General features: G+C 50.5%; 1 protein-coding gene across 1 annotated transcript in view; it reads left to right on the forward strand.

The window, feature by feature from the left end:
- Nucleotides 1-20143, forward strand: part of ALK (ALK receptor tyrosine kinase) — a 685772-nt gene that overhangs the window by 648917 nt on the left and 16712 nt on the right. The window contains exons 16-25 of the mRNA XM_087436965.1: nucleotides 1417-1599; nucleotides 2842-2940; nucleotides 3459-3611; nucleotides 4682-4786; nucleotides 6622-6808; nucleotides 7543-7633; nucleotides 7765-7829; nucleotides 9290-9419; nucleotides 15622-15719; nucleotides 19497-19589. Of these exons, the coding sequence (XP_087293091.1) occupies nucleotides 1417-1599; nucleotides 2842-2940; nucleotides 3459-3611; nucleotides 4682-4786; nucleotides 6622-6808; nucleotides 7543-7633; nucleotides 7765-7829; nucleotides 9290-9419; nucleotides 15622-15719; nucleotides 19497-19589 (1204 nt within the window). The remainder of the gene's footprint in view (nucleotides 1-1416; nucleotides 1600-2841; nucleotides 2941-3458; nucleotides 3612-4681; nucleotides 4787-6621; nucleotides 6809-7542; nucleotides 7634-7764; nucleotides 7830-9289; nucleotides 9420-15621; nucleotides 15720-19496; nucleotides 19590-20143) is intronic.

Here is a 20143-nt window from a genome sequence, read left to right on the forward strand (position 1 = left end):
ACAACTTGCCTCGGGGCCTCCATTCAGCTCTGCTTGTCCCTGTTCTAGATCTGAGCTTGTTCCTGACCGTGGCATCATTTCCTGAAACCTGGCTCCCTCTTTCTAGCACGATAGTCATCTCTGTCCCCACCTAGACATCCCTCTGCTGCCCCTTCTGGGTCCGGAAGAACCTTGGCCACAAGTTCTTCCAGATGACCCTTCCAGGCCGGTTAATCCATATGGTTCCAGCATGCCCAGACACTGCTGCTTCTCCAGGTCCCCACCACCCATCATCTGCTGCAGCAGAACGAGCTTTGGGGTCTTTTGGAGTAGACTGCCTGTTGAAATGTCATACAGAACGATACGGAGGGAGAGGGTGGGGGTCCTGGAATCTCAAGGGCCAGCAGGAGAGATTTACTGTGCTCAGCCTGTGGCCTTAAAATAAAGTTGCATTCACCCTCAGCTCTGTAAATAACATTTCCTTTGCAAGAGTTCAAAGCAGCCCCAGGGGTTGGGAAGCACAGCTCAGCTGCTGCCATTGACACGAGGGTATCGCCAGCCCGGCCCCCCACCCCCCCCCACCCCCAGCCCTCTCTCTGCTCCCGACCTTGGAGCAGGTCCTTAGAATCAGGCAGACAAGACACTGCCTGAGCTTCGACCCCAAAACAGACTAAGCTTCAGAGTGTGAGGCCTTCTGCTTGCGTGTGTTCTGCCTCACAAATGCCCAGCGATCCTACACTTTGTGGTTTATGAAGCATTTCACACACTCACTGTCTCCTTTGATCCTAACAGCAACCCCATGAGGCCAGTCTTATCATCACCAAGTTACGGGTGAGGAAACTGAGGCTCAGAATGGGAAAGGTCTTGCCCAGGGCTTCACAGCCAGTAAACGGTAGAGCCTGTTGGGTTATCTGGTGCCTGGTCCAGGATTCCTACAAGGAACTTCACTGCAGTGACCTGGCAGGGCTAGACAGTTGGCTGCCTAAGGACTGGTGGGTCCTGGTTCTTGTTGGGATGGGAAGCAGGTAATGAAAGAAAGGCCCAGCACTTCTGGACTTGGCGGGCATGGAAAGAAAGCAGAGGGACAAGTTTACTTGGCGTGCTGCCTGTCCCCCAACCTCGCCCCATCCCGAACCAAGCACATTGCCTGGCCTTTGAGCCAGAGGCCTGACGGGAACCAGAGGTTCAAGGCACACTCCCATCTGGACATGCATGACTATGGCCAAAGCAGGTCCCCCTAGGGCAAAGGGCATGCTCCTGGTTTTCCAGCTGTGGACTCTGAAGCCCCCAGGCCCCACTGAAGACAGGCCCCTTGGGCACTGGAGCTGGAGCAGCACCCCTCAAAGCACACCACGTCCTGCTTCCTTTGCCAGATCCAGCGGCTAACCTAAGCTTGCCAGCATCCTCACTTGGGGTTTTCTCCATCTCTTCCTGCAGGTGGTGGAGGTGGCTGGAATGATAACACTTCCTTGCTCTGGTCTGGAAAATCTTTGCTGGAGGGTGCCACCGGAGGACATTCCTGCCCCCAGGCCATGAAGAAGTGGGGGTGGGAGACAAGAGGGGGTTTCGGAGGGGGTGGCGGGGGGTGCTCCTCAGGTGGAGGAGGCGGAGGATATATAGGTAAAGATGATTCGTGTTCAAGGTGTCACTCCCCTCCCCTTAGTCCTAGGCCCCTCACCTCCCTGTCCTCTCCCCAGCCCTCGCCTGCCCTTCCCTGGCTGCCCCAAGTGTGGACTGTGATGTAATCTGTAACCATGCACGCCTCTCAGCCCCAGACCAGCCAGAGGCAGGGTGTTGGCTTGCGAGCCAGCATCCTGCCTCAAGGCTTAAATAGCAACAGCATCAAGATCCCGTGTGATTCTTGATCTCCTCGCACCAAAGCCAGTGACAAAGGGGCTTTGATTTCCCAGGCTATTCTCTGAGCCACCCCCAGGGTCATGCTGGCATGAGAACCTTGGAGGCCAGACTCCCCAGTCCCCTTTGGATGGCCTGGCCCAAGTCCTTGCCGAGCCAGCTCCCTAAGGGCCTGGTTTGTGGCTTCTGGCCTCATGGACTCCTCACTCTCCCTTCCCTGCCCCAGCCCATCAGCTTCCAGAATGGCAGCTCTCTCCATGCTGATGGGCACCACTCCTGAGGGCAGCTGTGGGCAGCCCCAGCCCAGCCAGCCACTGGCCCCAGCTCTCCTCTGGGCTCCAGAGCAGAGCAGAAGAGCCTTCTGAAGCTGAGAGGCTGGGAGGCGATGGCTCCACCATCCCCAGAGATTAGGACACAATGCATGCACGCACTGTGATGTTCTGTCTGTGTTTTGCTTTACGCTGTGTGTAAGATGCTTGTGTTAACCAGATGTTCTTCTTTTCCAAGCCCGGGGTGGGTGGGAGGAACCCAAGGTGGGGAGCCCAAAGACAACCCAGCCCTAGCTGAAAGGAGGGACAGGAGCCTAAAGGCACAGGGGCCCATCCGCCCATGCCCTAACCCTGACCCTGTGAGCCTGGAGAGCAATTCCTCAGTACTACTGCCGTGGCCAGTCCTGGAAGAGGCCCCAAGGGGCCAACTCAGTCTGGGGAGACTAGAACTTCTCCAACTCTTGCTCACATGGACTGCATCCTACTGGGGCCCCAGCAGAGTGGTAGAGACTCCCCAGTGGGAGCTGGCCTGGACCTGGAGGGGAAAGTGACCCACACATCTGGCGTCTACTAAGCCAAGCCCAAGTGCAGCCTCTGTGCCCTGAGCCTCCCTTCCCTCCCATCGCCCCAGCCCCCCAGGCCCCTCCCTGAGCCCCGCTGCATGCCCTGCTGATGCGCACGTGTGTTGAGACTTGGGCACACACCTCTCTGCGTTAAACTCTTCTCTGGTTTGCCACAGGCGGCAACGCAGCCTCAAACAATGACCCCGAGGTGGATGGGGAGGATGGGGTTTCCTTCATCAGTCCGCTGGGCATCCTCTACACCCCGGCTTTAAAAGGTATCGCCCTCTGCCAGGTGGAGGACCAACTTCCTTAGGCCTGTTCTCCCTCCCAGCTAAAACCTCGGGGCTGCTGGTATGCATCCAGGATACAGCATGATTGTGTGTCCCTTGTAGGCAAGTCTTCCTGGTGCTCATCTCACCAAGTTTTCTGGAAGTCAGGATGTGTGGTCTAATATGGACACAGTGGCAGAATATTGACTACCAGTCAGGCTGGTCCTGGAGAATGCAGCAGTAATAGTCCCCTTACCTGTACCAGCCAACCTACGGGTCACACCTGTGGACCCTCCCGCTCACCTACAAAAATGCACCTCCACGTCCTCTGTCTGAGCTCCACTCACCAGATGCACCAGGGACTTGCCTACACAGAGCGGTGCTTCCAGTGGCAGTGGGCCGTAGGAACAGGGACCAGAGAAGCCACACTGACCGGCTGGAGAAAAAGCACAGAGGCTGGGAATGGGGTGCAGGGCGGGCTTCGCAGGCTTAGCCTGAAGCTGACCCTCCCTCCCTGTCACCAGTGATGGAGGGCCACGGGGAAGTGAATATTAAGCATTACCTAAACTGCAGCCACTGTGAGGTAGACGAGTGCCACATGGACCCCGAGAGCCACAAGATCATCTGCTTCTGTGACCACGGGACAGTGCTGGCCGAGGACGGCGTCTCCTGCATCGGTAAGGGGATGGGAAGGAGAGATGGGGGTGAGGCTCAGAGCTTGAGCTTCGGCCCTTGGTGGCCGCAGCTGGTTTCCGTGGATCCGGGACACCTCAGACGCAGTTTCCTGACCCCAGTCTGTCTGCACCCAGCGAGAGTGCTTCGAGGGCTGGGCAGAGGGACTGTGTGTGGAAGGTGGGTCACGGCTCCTGAAGGAGTCCTAAGCCATCTAGACCCACCCCTAACCCAGGGCGTGAACCCTCACATCCCCACCAACGGGCCATCCCACCTCCACCGAAGCCCCCCTGTGACAGGGACCTCGAGACTCCTAAGGCACGCTGTTCCATCAGGGGGTTACAGAGCCGGGACCCTGTTCCTTTCAACTTCTGCTCCTCAGCTCCCTAGCTGCAACGAGCAGCCTCTCGGGGCCATGTGTGAAGACAGTGCTTCCGTCGTCCTCCTGCAAGTCTTCCCAGACTAAATAACCCGTTTATTTCAATCCCTTCATACAGGACACAGCTTTCTGTTTCCTCCCCGTCCTGGTGTCCCACGTCTGCAGGTGTTCCCATTGTCAATGTCCCTTTTGAAATGTGGTGTCTGGTCACAGACATGATGCCTCAGTGTGGTCTGTGTCCCTGTGCCTCCGGGACCCTCCCTCCGGTGCTCTGGGCCCAGCGCTCTCAGGGCCACGGGAAGTAATTCAGCCTCAGTGTGTTACTGACGGGCACACTTACTATTGGGCCACATTGGGTGTCGTCACCTAAGGCCCCTGCGTCTCTTCTGTAGCCACTATTGCTCACCTTTCATCCTCATTCTGTCATTGTGCCGTTGACATTTTGGACCAGTGTCCAGAATTTGATATTTATTCCTGTTACGAGTTCCCTCCACCCAAATGTACTGTTGAAAGCTGTAAACCAGGATGAACCTGCTTCATGCCCCTGGTCCTCTGAAAAGGAAGGTGGACGGGGTCTTCAGGGACGGGGAGGAGTGCGTGGCTTTTGTCCTGGCCGGGGAGGGTGTTCCTGACTTGGGGCCAGCACAAAGGAGAATCAGTGTGGTCTTCGATGCCCTGTGGGGACCTGTCTTCCAGTCTCGCCCACCCCGGAGCCCCACCTGCCACTCTCGCTGATCCTCTCCGTCGTGACCTCTGCCCTCGTGGCCGCCCTCGTCCTGGCTTTCTCCGGCATCATGATCGGTGAGTGTGCCAGAGCCCTGGAGTTTCCAAAAGGGGGCAGAGGAGGCAGATCTGGCAGAACAGGACAGTGTCTCAGGCTGTGCCGCATATGCTGAGCTGTCACTCTGGGTGGGTGGTGATTCGAGCAGCGCAGGCCAAGTCAAGACAGAAGCCCCCCACTCTCCACCCCCCAACACAGCTGCAGTTCCCTGATTCTAAACCTTAGCCCCATGTATAGCCTCCTAGCTGCTCAAGGAGGTGGGGGGGGGGCACTCTGCAGAGGTGGACACAATAGCTAAAGCTCGCCCCCACCCCAGATTTCACTTTCAGCTCTCATCAGACATGCGCTTCAGTGGGCACCGCCCCTGGTTTGGCTCTCTCCGGGTGTAATGCCTGCAGCCCACCCGTCCCCACTCCAAGCAGGAACGCAAAGTTGGTTTCTGCGAGTTTTCTGTTAGGCCTGTAAGCCAAGGTGAGCTTATCTGCAGGTCACAGAGGGCACAGCAGGGTCCGGCCAGGCTCTTATTGCTGGAAATGCCCAGGGCAGAAGGGCAGGGACATGGAGGAAGACAGAGGGAAAGGCTCAGCTCCGGACAGCACTTTCAGCCAGCCCCCTCGAGGGCAAGGGAATCAGAGGATGGACAGGGAGATGGCAGCATGTTATTCCCATGTGATGCCATCCTTGAAGGAGACGGGATGATTAGAGCTAACACTTGTTACACACTTACTACCTGCCAGGTGATTTACACTTTTTAGTTCACTAAATCCTCAAATAACCACATGATCATGGTTGGTACATTTCACAGCGGAGGGAACTGAGCGCACAACAGTTGACTCACATGCCCTGGCCCATGAGCGGTGGGTAGACGCAGAATCCAGCCTGTGAATCGCCATGTCATCTGCCTCCCGTGGAGTTTGCCTTACAGAATATTCTCACATATAGTAATAACTGGGATAGTGGTCACTTGCACTGGTAGAGCTCTTTAGAAGTCTCAAAACCATTTTATGTCAGTGAATTCATTTCATTATCACAACCCTAGAGGGTGGAGAGTGGGGGGGCTTAGGGGATAGGGCAGGAGTTACTGTCCCTGCTTACAGAGAAGACTGAGGTCCAAAGAGGTCACGTGACCTGGTCAGTGTCTCTCAGCTTGTTAGTAACGAGGTTGCAATCAGAACGCAGGTCCTCAGGCGCCAGCTTAGAGAGCTTTCACTCTGCGGCAGTTCTCCCACTGTAGCAAGCACAGGTGACAGGAGCCCCGGCTGCACTCTCAAATCCACTGCCGTGTTTGCACTGAGGCTGCCCCGCCCAACGACGGAGGCATGGGACTCCTCTGATGGCGGCCTTTGGCTCTGGAACTTCCCAACAGTCTTGCTGAAACTTCTTTGGGCTGCATGGCTGTCTAGGGTCTTTACTCAGCCCTCCCTTGCTCTCTCCTGCATGTGGGGTCAGACTTTGAACACAGTCTGATGGCTCTCCCAGCCTTCCTCTGCTCACTCCCGATTTTCTCTCATAGGCATTTCCCCTAATAAAATTCTTGCACATTTAATCCCATCTTGGGTCTGCTTCTCGGAGGACCCAAACTAATGTATCTGTGCCCCTGTATGAGGCAATAAAATCTTTTCCATTTACATGATTTTAAGCTTTACATTTATTTTAAATAACCTTTCCATTAAAAGTACACTTTTGCATCTGTAATCATCTTGTTAGTATTACTAAGTGTGATGGAAATGTTTAGATCTCAGAGGAGGAGATGGAAATCCAGGAAGGCTTCCTGGAGGAGGTGGCCTGTGCTGGGCTCCAAGGCCCAGGCTGCCTGGTCTAGGCCACATTGCAGGTGACCTCCCTCTGTCTGCAGTGTATCGCCGGAAGCACCAGGAGCTGCAGGCCATGCAGATGGAGCTGCAGAGCCCCGAGTACAAGCTGAGCAAGCTCCGCACCTCGACCATCATGACCGACTACAACCCCAACTACTGCTTCGCTGGCAAGACCTCCTCCATCAGTGACCTAAAGGAGGTGCCGCGGAAAAACATCACCCTCCTTCGGTGAGTGCCCCGCCAGGGTCCTCTGGGGCGACAGGTGGGGAAGGGGGAGTTCTAGGTGCTGGATGTCATCCCTGCGCCACGCATTCCTCTTGCCTCAAGAAACGAGCAAAGCCACCCCTCAGGGCACCTCCAGCCCTCCCAGGGGGGAAGGTTTCATGTTTAGGGCCACAAGGGATATTGAATCATTTATTTTAGCATGCTGTATGTTCATGGGGTTTGTACAATGAGAGGAGGACTAGATGGGAGGAACCAGGGCACTCCTCAAAGTCCACTCAAGTGCCCCTCCCAAGCCTTCCCGGCCCCTCCCTTGTCCAAGCTCCCAGAGCACCCTGTGCATTCCTCTATCATTCACTGGCCACACTCCACAGAAGTATCTGCCAGTGATCTGTCCCTCCCCAGGGAGGGCGAGCCTCCCTGCCCTCCCACCTCCACCCCCACCCCCGGCGCGGGCCGGATCTTATTCACCTCTACGTCCCAGGCAAATATCAGAGACCCAATAAGTATTCATTGAATGAATGTTCAACCAATGCCATGAATCCCTGGTTGGAAGCTTTCTTGCCGGTTTTCGGATGAAGCAATGGAGACCCCGGATTGCATAGCAAAGCCAGGTTGAGGGTGTGGCTCTTGAGTGGGTGCATGACCCCCGCCTCGTGTGTGTGTCCACTAAATGAGCCCCCCGCCTCTTTCTCGTGGCCCACCCACCTTCGCCTCATCTTGCCTTCTCCTTTGCACAGGGGTCTGGGCCATGGCGCATTTGGGGAGGTGTACGAAGGTCAGGTATCTGGAATGCCCAACGACCCGAGCCCCCTACAAGTGGCTGTAAAGGTAAGGGGCGGCTCCCTCGTGGGCCTGACCTTGGCCAGCAGTCTGTGTCGCCTGCAGCTCTGGGCTGACAGCCTCTCACTCCCGCTGCTCACAGTCTTCTCCTCCTTCCCACCTTCCCCTTCTGTGCCCAGACGCTGCCTGAAGTGTGTTCCGAACAGGACGAACTGGATTTCCTCATGGAAGCCCTGATCATCAGGTAAAGCCACAGAGAGACACTCCCCCCACCTCCCCACCCCTATAAGGAACGTGGAGACATTTCTAACAGACAGATGTCTCCGAGAGAAACCGTGCTAACCTCCAGCACACCCTTTTCTTCCCAAAATTCTTAACACGTCTTACGAATGGAATAGCCCCAGATGGCTGTCTCAGAAAAAAGGCCTAATAATCTGTGGCCTAATAATCCCACCAATATCACTCTACCTTCAACCAGCATCCCTGTGTAGTCCATTGGTTCTTTTTCCCTTTTTCTTAAGAAATAGAGCGTCCTAGTTTTTGACAGTAGAAGACATAATCTCCTTCTAGGTAACTCTTCTGCCAGGCCCTTCACCAATCCCAGCTCTTAGATCTCGTGTAAAGGAAATGTGCCCCTAACCTGTTGGAGGCTGTCCCACCCTGGTCCACCCAGCTGGCCCGCACGCTGCAACTTGTGGCTCCAGGGCCCCTAAGTAGGTGGGAATCTCAGTGCCCAGGGCTCTGACAGCAGATCACCTTAAGGAGGACACAGAGGTTTGACCTGGAGTTCTGGCCAGCTCATGGCCTCCTGTGGCACAGGGGAGCCTCGAACACCCTGATAGGTTGGGGAGGCCTGGGGTCTCCGCTTGGTGGAAGTGGCAGGGAACTGAGGCCAAGGCAGTGTATGATGTGCCTGTGGGGTCTGGAGCCACAGGAGGACACACAGGGGGCTCAGCGTCTTGCTTTAACAATAACTTATTTTCTGATTGTACGTGTAATATATGATTATTGAATAAAACTTGGACAGTATAAGATTTTATGGAAGGAGGCCCAAATCGTTCAGTCTCACTACTAAGGAATAACTAACCCCCCTTATATTTCAGCGTCTAGTCACCCAGTCGTTCAGCTCAGCGTGTGTGTGCCCATGTGGAGTTCCCTGGCCCCCTGCCCCATGTGTCCTAATATGATCACATTAACAAGGAAACCCAAATCTCAGGGCCCCCGTGAGGGATCCACAGTGGGATCCAATGGCCTCTTTCTCGCTCTCTTTCACACGCAGTCACTTGGCAGGTCTCACACAGTCCCTCGTGAAAGCAGTTCCTCCAACTTCCACCTGAGCCCTTCCTCAGAGAACTCAAACACGAATCCTAGCAAGCCGTCCATGCACCAATCTCTGAGAAAGACACTCGATGCTGCCCTGTCCCCCGACTCCACTTTCTCACCCAAGTGCCTGTACAGCGTCCTCGGCCTCCAACCAAATACTCTTGTGCAAACTGAACTCCCGCTGGGCCCACCCTCTGGTTCTTCCACCCGCTCAGCAGTGAGATTCTCGGCTTAGGCTCAGCGGGGGACCCCTGCTACCCACATTTACAGAATGCATTCACATAATGTGGCTGCTGAAAATATAACTGTATCCTGATGTTCCCCCTAAGATCTTCCCAGACTCAGCTCAGTTAAATTTGGTTACTCCCCCCTGCTCTGCAGTAAATTCAATCACCAGAACATCGTGCGCTGTATTGGGGTGAGTCTGCAAGCCCTGCCCCGGTTTATCCTGCTGGAGCTCATGGCGGGAGGAGACCTCAAGTCCTTCCTCCGGGAGACCCGCCCTCGCCCGGTGAGTGAGAACCAGTCTTTCCCCAGTGGTTGTGCCATGGAACGGAACAGGGGGTGGAAGGGGCAAGAGGGGGCGGCCTAGGAAGCGGCATACTCAGAGGGTCAAGGAAAGCAGCCCTCGGCCTTGGATCTGGGGGCATGGCTGGGACAGAGTGGACAGAAGGTGGCCAACGGTGCTGTGGAGGTTGTGCAAGGCTTGTGCAGTGGATTCTCTGGCCTGAATCCATTTTCATAGCCTGCCGGTCTGTGATAGAGACGAGCACAGGGGGGGACTTTCATGCCAGCCATGTCACTAACTCAACCAACTGACCTGGGGCAAATGACTCTACATCCACTCATTCTGGACCCCACGGTCCTCATCCCTCAAATGGCGACATCCTGACTTTGTAGCTTTACTATCAAAATAAAGTGCTGAGGTATTTAGGAAGGTGCTGTGCACTTGTGATGGCGAAGGAGCTAGAGCTTGGAGGAGTGAAGAAACCCAGGTGGACCCGGGAATGCCACGCCCCAGGCCTGCTTGGCCATTGCACAACCACGAGGCTTAGGGCAGTCTGCCCCCTCTAACCTCAGTCTCTGCAGTGTGCAATCCCAGGGCCGGACTAGAACGTCTCAGAGGTGGTTCTACATTATAGAACGCAGCACACTGTGCGGACCCAGAGTCTAGCTGCCCACTCCTGTCCTGCCAGGGTCTTCAGGAGGCCCGGGTCACCAGGAACGGGAGAAGAGCAGACCCCCGAGTTAGGACTTGGCTTCCTCGAGTTGCCGCTGGACTGTGAGGACCACAGGGAAGACTTGCACCCTCCCAACCCCCAAGAAAGCAGAGACAGACCGACAGCCGCTCTGCTACAGAGAGCCCAGAACTGAACACTCTGCTCACAAGGACTCTAAGTGGTGGCAGAACCCTCAAAAGGTCACGCCTGCTCCAAGCCCCACCTACGGTCAGGCCGCATTTAGAATCCCTTAGCCTTAGGAGCCTCCACACTCTTCCTACAAGCCCCTGGGTGACCCATCTTGGCATATAAAAAGAATCTTGTCCAACTCCTTGAAAAGATGAGTGTGTGTGCACCTAAGTACACCTGGCAGGAGGATGTGAGGGAGAAAAGACTAACCCCACCTCGTAATAATCCTCATCACCATTATTATCATCTTCCTCATAGTTTTCACATTTCTCAAAACCATCCTATGAAGTAGACAGATCTTACCCCCATTTTACAGACTAGAAAACTGTGGCTCAGAGAGGTTATGTGACTTGCCGAGGCCACACAAGAAGTAGAATAGCTGGTCTAGAACTCAGGACTTGTGACTACTGATTCAGTGCTCCCTCCAACCTGCTGTGCTATTTATCCCAATGATCCTCTTTGAGAAGCCAGGCAGTGTCAACATGAGATTGGGTCGTTGAGAACCAACACTGCCAGCTATGCAGGCGGCTCTGCCAGGGTCTGGGCACCAGCCTCAATGGCTTTCCCAGCACCACCCAGCCAGACAGAGCCTTCAGCCCTCATGCCCTGAGATTCTCAACAGTGTTTCTGGCAGAGGTCAAATGGGGGACACGTGACATCAGACTTCGGGAAGAGTCAGATCCATGGTTTTCCCACTGGACATTCCTGAGGCTTGAGGAGAAGGAAGTATTATGCATGCAAAAGAGAGACCTCCTTGGACAGGGGCTCTGAGAACCCACCACTTAGCCAGTCCAAGGACCTTGGGAGTGGGGGGATTCTCTCTCTCTTGCAGGCAAAGGTATCTCTCTCCCCTGATGATGAAAGGTAGTTTGAGTATTGTCTCAGAGAACAAAGCACCAGCAAGGAAAGAAAGATCATTGACATCTCCCCCCACCTCCCACCCCAGTGCCACCCCAGGGAGGCTCAGAGCAGGGGCCTGCTGCCAAGTTCTGACCTCTCACAGCAGGCACTGCCCAGGGCATGCCCACTACCAGGAGACAGTCGACTCCCCTTGGGAGAGCCACTTCTAAGGGTCAGGATTCCACCCGCCAAATTCGCTCTTTTAACCCTTGATCCTGCTCCTCCTTTGGTGGCTCTCCTTGCCAACCGTGCCTCCAAGTCTCAGTAGCACCCCAATCATCCTTCTCCTCACCCTCATATACAGCCACCCATCCCAGGGGAGCTGGTCCTTCCTGAGATACCTGCCCATGAGGGGTGATTTAAAATGTCACATTACAGCCCTCCGGAGTGACCCCATGCAAATGCATTTGTGATAGCAGCTTCTGCAGGGGGTTTAAGAGGTTTGCTGGGCATCCTATATGAATTCTCAGAGCCACGAGATTCGACGTAGTAGGGTGAGGTCCAGAGTGACTGTGGGAAGGAATGCAATGTAGAGTGGACAGAGGGGGCTAATATCAGTGAATCCTACATGCAATGAAGAAGGGACTGGCTAATGGACGCCAGGGCTGGAGAAATAAACACGTTGAAGAGAGGGTGGGCAGAGTTGTGCCTCCAGGCTGTGGAAGTCACTGGATTCAAAGGCCTGAATTCCACCCGATTCATTTATTTGAACCCCCTGAGACTGTCAGGGCTTACCTAATGACCTGCGGTGCACAGGCACTCGCCTGGGCATTCAGAATCAGATGAGGTCTCTATCCTCACTTCCTGCCCTCCCTGGGCCTCAGTGGTCCACAGATCGTCAGGATCAAAGGACCTCAGAGACGGTCTAAGAGGCTCCAGCTTCAGATAATGTGTGTATGGACATGAAGTGACAAAACAGACGTACGTACTCAGTGGACAGAATAGAAGCTCTGGCCAACCATGTCTATCACGGAAATGAAATTCGTAAGTACAGATGAAAACATCATTTGGTCCCAGGACCCCAGCTCTTAAAGAAGAAAGGACCTTTTTTAATATCGAAAAATGCAGACTCTATCTTTTTTCAACAAGTATTTATTGAGGGTTTAATATATGCCAGATATACGCGAATAGCTGTCTTTTAGTATCTGTTGATTCAATCAATAATGACAAAAGCCATTAAGGAGTCAGTAATCTCTTTATTAAAGGGGGCGGTCATTAACTACAATAGTGTCTGCATCTATTTGGAACTTGGTGATGCCTATAAGTTATGGCTCTAGAGTACACAGGTGGCTCTTTGGATCCCAGAGGTCACAGTGTACAGGTGAGAACCTCCGATGGACTAATGCTCAGGTTTAGATCTTTGGCTCTGATTTTGCCATACCGACGCTGGCTCCAAAATGCATGAAGGAGCATTTGGTGCCAGTGAAAAGTCGGCCACATTAGGAGCCAGGAAATATGAGGGCTCCTGCAGTAACTTCTCATCACTCCTCAAAATGGATTTTTGCTGCTCTTTGTATTTTGTGTCCCTTGTCTGCATTTGCTTCTTCCTTTCACCTTTCCCTCTCGCCCTTATATGCATCCATTTTTAAATATATCCCTATTCAGTTTTTCACTTGGTGAAACAATTCCTATCCCATGTCCTGTGAGTCTTTGTCTCTAAATGATTATGGAGAAGCTACTTAAGGAAAGGATAAATATCAGTATTATTCCGTCTTATTAGTATATATTACCCTTTGGGAATAGCCCCTCAGAAGCTGTGATGAAAGAAATCATCCCACTTCACTGGGCCTGTTTTCTCACCTGTAAAAAGAGGATATTAGTCTAAACAGTGTCCCAGAAAGGAAGCCGGTGCCCTGAGGTGCTGCACACTCATATGCACGCTCAAAAGAATTCTGTGGTCAAATTCCAGAGCCACTGCAGTCTCCCTCTTCTTGATTCTCAATGCACATTAGTATATAGCAAAGACTCTGATAATTCCTGTGATAAAGAAACCTATTTAACCCGGGAATTCCCACGCCTGTTTGATCGAAGGGCATCCCACCTGCCTGCTTCAGGAAATACTGGACGAGATCTCTCTGACTGCTGGATGGGCTACATCCATAACCACGACTGCCTGAAGAATGTCTGATTGCCAAAGGAAGTGGCAGATCGGGCAAAAAAACGCGGATTCCACCTCCTTCTTTGTCCAGGATGGATACAAATGGCATTGGGCACACCACTACACTCTCACTGCTAGTTTAGGTATTGGTTTTGCAACAACGTCCACACCTCCCCCAACCACACACACACACACACACACACACACACGTGAGCACACACACACACGCCACGGGTTGCCAACTATCTGCTTCTGTGCAGACTGATTAGCGGAGAAGTTAATTTGCTCTGAGCAGCCAAAGACAGGGAGCCCAGATAAACCTGGTCCGTGGGTTAATGCCTGGGAAGATTTAGTCCCTGCAGCGCCAGGCTCACAGAGCATTTGAGAACAACGGTCCTCGCATCCTGAGTGATGGGGGCTAAGACACAAAGAGACTCAGGGGAAGCTAGGACTGGGTCCTCCTTTGGTAGGAAGAGAAAACATTTTCCTGAAGATATTTCTAATACATATAATAGCAACATAGATGTGTATTTCCCTCGGAAGTATATTACTTTCGTTTCTCCAGGAAATGGGGACTGTCTCTCTCACAGTGCCTGGTACTTCTGACTCTAACAAGGCCCCTGGAGAAGCCAAACACAAGGACCATTTCTTGAGACCCCCACGACCCTACACAGTGTAACCCCATGCATAACTGCAGACCACTTGATGAAGCATCCATTCTGCGCCTCTTTCTGAGTGTCCTCATAACAATCCAGTGAGATCGATGGTGTCATGCCACTTTCACAGACAAGGACACTGTGGCTTGGAGAGAGGCAGAGCACTTAGCTCCAGGTCACACAGCCAGTAAGGGAGGAACAGGGATGAAGCTCAGGTCAGCTCCACTGACCACTGAAATATGCTGCTCACTGCGTTTGTGTGCTGTGCTCTGTATTCACTTGGGTACTGGGCACCGTGTCCACATATACTGCATCCCTTCTCTGACACGATCTTCAGAGAAGCTCAACCTTAAATCCTAGAATTGTTCCTCCCCCAACTCATATCCTTAAAGTCCAGCTCAGGGCAGTTTTGGCCCCACCTAATTAGCTGTGTGACCTGGAGTGAGTCACTTAGCCTCTCTTGAGCCCTCAGCCTTCTCATCTTTAATATGGAGATAACCTCTCTTCCCTACTGACCACGCAGCACGTTGCACCAAGGAGACCATGTACTTGGACTTGCTGTATTGTATGTAATCACTGCCTGATGTTCTATGGACAGAAACTCCCCCTCCCTAAGTTGTCTCCTCCAGACTTGAAGCATGGCCTCGTGCAGCACAGCTTCTCTCTGCCTCCTCCAGACCCACATGATTGCTGCAAGGAGTCCTGGGAGGCCCTGATCCATGACAGAGAACACCCCCACCGGCATCTAAGTAAATCCTAGTTCAATTGTAATCAACTAACAAACCCCCCATTTCCATGGACCTCTGCTGTGATCCAAGGGTTGTGCTGCATAGCGTGGACGTGGATGCTGATGCCCCTGCCTCGGGGACCTCAAAGTTGGCTTAGAGACATGGAAAAATAAACACAGAACAACAAAGTGAATGTGACCCCGCACGACAACGTGCTCCTGCAGACTTCGGGGATTTAGGAATTAAAAGAGAGTGAAGACAGGATGGTGGCTTCAGAAAAGACTTCGCGGCACTCGACAGACTGTCCGAGAAGCTGAGACAGGCTGCACCCCAGAGAGGGTGCCGTCTCCTTTTACACAAAGGAGACTTCATACAGAAAAGCTTGAGATCGCTTTTCAGCTGCCCAGCGTTTTCCAAAAGCTTTTCTTTTTCATTCCCCTTTAAGTCTAGATCTTCTTGAAGAAAACGAATTTTTAAAAATATTTTTAAACATTTAAATAGAGGATTAAAAAAAAAATTTTCCCCCTTGATTTTCTCAGGGCTTGTTTATAAGTTTAAGGGATCAAATGTTTCTGAAGATGAGGGTGGAAGAATGTGCAGAATAAATGAAAAGCGAAAGTCATCTGCCCCATCCTGGGCTCCTGTGGTTTGGGGTCTCAGCCCTGGCTGCACGTTAACTCACCTGGGGAGCTGTGAAACCTACAAAATCTGCGCCCACCGGAGACAGTGATTCATCAGTCGGGGTGGAGGCCCAGGCATCTGCATTTGTTTAAAGCCGCCAGGTGATTTCTCCTGTGCGGCCAGGGCCCCAGGTGGACAGCGTGTCCATGCTTGGCCTACTCGTGAGCCCTGGAAGCTAGTGTTTCAGATTTTCTCTCCCGCAAGAGCTTCTCGTTAGTGGATCGTTTCCATGTCCCCACAGAATCAGCCCTCCTCCCTCGCCATGCTGGACCTTCTGCACGTGGCTCAGGACATCGCCTGTGGATGTCAGTATCTAGAGGAAAATCACTTCATCCACCGGTGAGTCAGTGACCTTGCTCTTCCCCCCGCCTTCTGTATGCTTCCCTGTCTCAAGGGCCCAGATCTCCCCCTTCAGAGTAGAACAGTAGGTCTTTCTCCAAAGTTGTTTGGATGATCAGCTTCATTTGTCTTTAAGATGATTACTTATGGAATCAGGGCTTCATTTGCCCCGTATGCAAAATGGGTATCATAAAATACCCATCCCAGTGCTGGACACCTACATGAGATATTCCTGACCTCCTTCGGGGACTCCTGCCTCTATCTTGCAGTGGTGTGTTCAAGTCCTGTGTCACCTTAATGTTTCCCCCACCTAGAAAACTGGGCTCCTTAAGGGGAAGTAAGGAATCCATATTTTCACATATTTGACTATGGATAACTCAAAGGCAAGGACCCTGCTGTATTCTTCTTCGTATCCCTGGCATATAGTGGGGCACAATAATGTTTGTTAGATAATTTTTTTCTAAAATACTCTGAAATGAAGCATAATGATTATTTTCTTTACTTCTATACTTCATTTCTTCTACTCTATAAGACCTTTATGTTTAAATGGTGTTTGGACTGGGACGTCAAGTCCACATATAATGCTGTAGGCATCATAGATTACACATGTTTCTTTCCATGTGGATGTTGATGACTTTTCTCAGCTGACAGCTTGACTCAGAAATCTGAAAATTCAAATAGATTGTTAGGCTCTTTGCAAAGCTGTCCTAATGATTTGCTTCTAATTTAGTAAATAACAACCTGGTGAACTAGCAATCATTTATTAACCCATGTCTTCAAAGACATGTTCCTAGTAAGTAGAATATGTGAGTACAAAGTAGGAAATGAGAGGTGCTGTATGAGTTTAGAAATAGAAAAGCACATAAGTCAATAACAAGCTATGCTTTCTTCCCTAATAAAAATGGGGAAATTAAAGATCAAGAAATACACTCACCCAAGTCCCAAAGTCATTCCTGAGACAAGGTGATAAATTCTCACATTGGTTTATCCTGTTGCTGTCACATCATCGTTTTGGTCTTCAGATCTTCCTCTTGTTTCTAAACCTTTCCAACTTGCAGATCATTGTGCTAGACAGAAAATAGACGCACGAGAGGAGCTGGGGCCAGTCTTTTATGTCCTCAGCCCAAGCTCACCCTTTGCTTCACAGCGCCATTGCCATTGCCATTGCCGTTCTTGCCCTTTTTCTTGTGCTCAGAACTTCCCAGAAATCTCAGCTCTGGGCTTTATTGTTGCTCAGACATGCCAAGATTGTGCTCTTTTTGGAATTCCTTCTTGGTTAGATCCATATTTCCATCAATCTTTTGTCTATATCCTTTAAGTTGGGACTCATCCGAGAGCAACCGGTGTAGTCACCTTGGTGACTTCAGGTCTCAGAGCCCTTTGCTTCTCCCTGAGATTGTTTCTGCTTTTTCATCTCCACCCCATGTTAGTCACCAAGCACACAGATTCTCTGGTTGAGGGAGCATATCCATTTTTCCTCTGCTATTTTGAAATCTGCTTCCCGAGAGCCATGATACATTTTGACTATATCCAGTGCTCTGTTACTATAGCTAATAAGATAATAGGATCACATTCTCTCAAGATTCCTATCACTTTCATATCTGTACATAGTTACTGAAGGTCAGAATTAGATCCCAGAGTAATAGTTTGTTGCTCCTTTTATCTTTTTTGAGAAGTGAAATGTCAGAGATAAAATCAAGAATATATCAGATGATCTGCTTTATAAGTAAAAGGCAACTTCTAGCAAAAATTGTCCGTCTCAATCAAAACTTGTCTTCTGGGGTAAGAGCGATTAGGAAAGCGTCTTTTATATCTTCTGGGAGGTGTGTGGCACATTCCCACAACAGTATTACAACTAATTCTCTCTCTTCTACACCTTATATCTGCCTTAAGATTCACAGATTCCCACGCACTCCTAAATTCAGAGCAGACCTCCTTCACCAGATCCACATACTCCCATTTTTCTATTAGATCTGTTTCCTTTGGACATACTTTATTGCCATTTCAAGAATTATGTGTCATTCTACCAATTCTTGGTGTGTTCTATGATGCTACATTTACTTTCTTGCCATTAAATTCAAGATCACTTTTTTAAGCAATCATTCCATGCACATCCACATAAAGACATTTCTGGAGCCATAAATATTGTTCCTGGTCTACTTCGCTGTATTTCTCTTGAGAAATAATAGCTATATATCCCACTATTTTTCTTCTTTTTGATGTCATACGTGTTATGCTTTTACAGTTTTATTAGGGCATTTTATTCAACATTGCTCCTCAAAATTCAACTTAAATGTCCTGGATCAGGTCAGTGGCATTAACAACACCATCTCCCATCCTGGCCCATTGTTCTGGTATCCTAAGCCATGATCCCCAATCCAGATCCTTTTTTTTAAATAATTTTTATTTATTTATTTATTTCCCCCCCCAAAGCCCCAGTAGATAGTTGTATGTCATAGCTGCACATCCTTCTAGTTGCTGTATGTGGGACGCGGCCTCAGCATGGTCGGAGAAGCCGTGCGTCGGTGCGCGCCCAGGATCCGACCCCAGGCCACCAGCAGCGGAGCGCGCGCACTTAACCGCTAAGCCACGGGGATACTACCCAGTTGTTTATTTTCCGTGTCCTTCTTTCTCAACCAAAGATCAGGACCTCCATGAAAGCAGTTGAAAATATGAAAACACCACCTGTGCCCCCTAAGAAGTAGTTTTGTTTTTCTGTCCAGGACTTTACTATTATTAGAGACCCATTCCAGGCTTCCTCTGGCTGCATCCTTGGTTCCCACGTACATATCAAGAATGGGTAAGCAGCCAGTGGAAGCTGACGAGTCTTGGAAAGCTTCTAGTCATGCCTTAGAGGCATGCTGTAGGAAAATAGGCCATCTGCAATAGAACAACGAAGAAGACAAGATAACTTTATAACTTGAAAGATGTGATTCTTCAGCCATGTAACAATGATGCATATGGCTTAGCAAAGACTTTAGATAAAATCGTGGATGCAAGAACCATAATGGCTTATTAAAAGAGAAAACTAAAATGGCCGGCCCAGTGGCGTAGTGGTTAAGTTCACATGCTCCACGTTGGCAGCCCGGGGTTCACAGGTTTGCATCCTGGGCACAGACCTACGCACCACTCATCAGGCCATGCTGTGGCAGGTGTCCCACATAAAACAGAGGAAGATGGGCACAGATGTTAGCTCAGGGCCAGTCTTCCTCACCAAAAAAAAAAAAAGAAAAATAGAAATATTTGGGAATACCTGGACCTACTTGAACTTGAGAGTATGGAAGTCCTGCTGTCCCAGGACACTCCTTCAAACAATTGGCAGAAACCATCAGCAAAATGTATAAAACAATAGCCTAAAGCCAAATGGCATTTCTCATATCCCTATATTATCCGCTTTTAGCATGGATTAAAATGGCACCATCTATCTTATAGGGTTGTGATGAGAATTAGATATGAAGCACTTAGAACAATGCTCAGTTTATAGTAAAAAGCCAATAAATTCTAGTTTCTATTATAGTTATTTTCATTATTGTTATCCCATTAAACATTTCCAATCATCTCCCTAATCTTTTTCCATTTCTCTGTTAGTTCTGAGGCCTAGAATTGGTACAGCTATGTCTTTCAAACTGAAGTATAATGAAGTGAAGGAACTATAGGGCAGAGGAGGGAACTATTTGAACTTCAAATTGGAAGTGAAAATCCTTGCGATGAATATCATACATTTATCTTACCAGGGATAAAATTAGGAAGTGCATTTTCTCATTTTTTTCTTTCCAGGGACATCGCTGCCAGAAACTGCCTCTTGACATGTCCAGGCCCTGGAAGAGTGGCCAAGATTGGAGACTTTGGAATGGCCCGAGACATCTACAGGTGAGTAAGGACTGCCATCACCCATTAAAGCCCGCCTCCTCAACCTCATCCCCTCAGGTGAATGGCCGCTTGTGCCTTAAATCATCTGTTGTACCTTGTCAACTTGCCACCTAAAATTCCATTGAGTTCATTTTCAGGATATGGGAAACCTTAACTGGTACCTGTGCTTGAAGGTCTAATCCTAGGATCGTACTGCCAGCAATAATTGACACCAAGTTCTTAATTAGGTTGTCTTTCTGGTTCCCACTCTCTAATCCTAGCATGTTCTGAGACACAGAATAACCTGGATACTTGATATGGGAAAAGGCTACAACATAAACTTCAACTTACTTAACTCCTCTCCTCAATACTCAGGAATTCTAAACAGACTGCTCATCCCAGGAAAGAGCACCCGAGAACTGCCAGGAGACTAGGCCCAGCTCATTGGTCTCTTTACCCACAAGAGACACAGGAGTGTAGGTCAAAGCCCATAGGTACTTAGCTCAGCCTTATTTCTTTTTCCCTGTCGTATTCTCAAGACTACATTAAAAAAATAAAATAATTTTTTAAAATAG

Source organism: Ceratotherium simum, chromosome 11 (assembly GCF_057802395.1).
Source record: "Ceratotherium simum simum isolate JZ-2026a chromosome 11, ASM5780239v1, whole genome shotgun sequence".
Classification (NCBI taxonomy): Eukaryota; Metazoa; Chordata; class Mammalia; order Perissodactyla; family Rhinocerotidae; genus Ceratotherium; species Ceratotherium simum.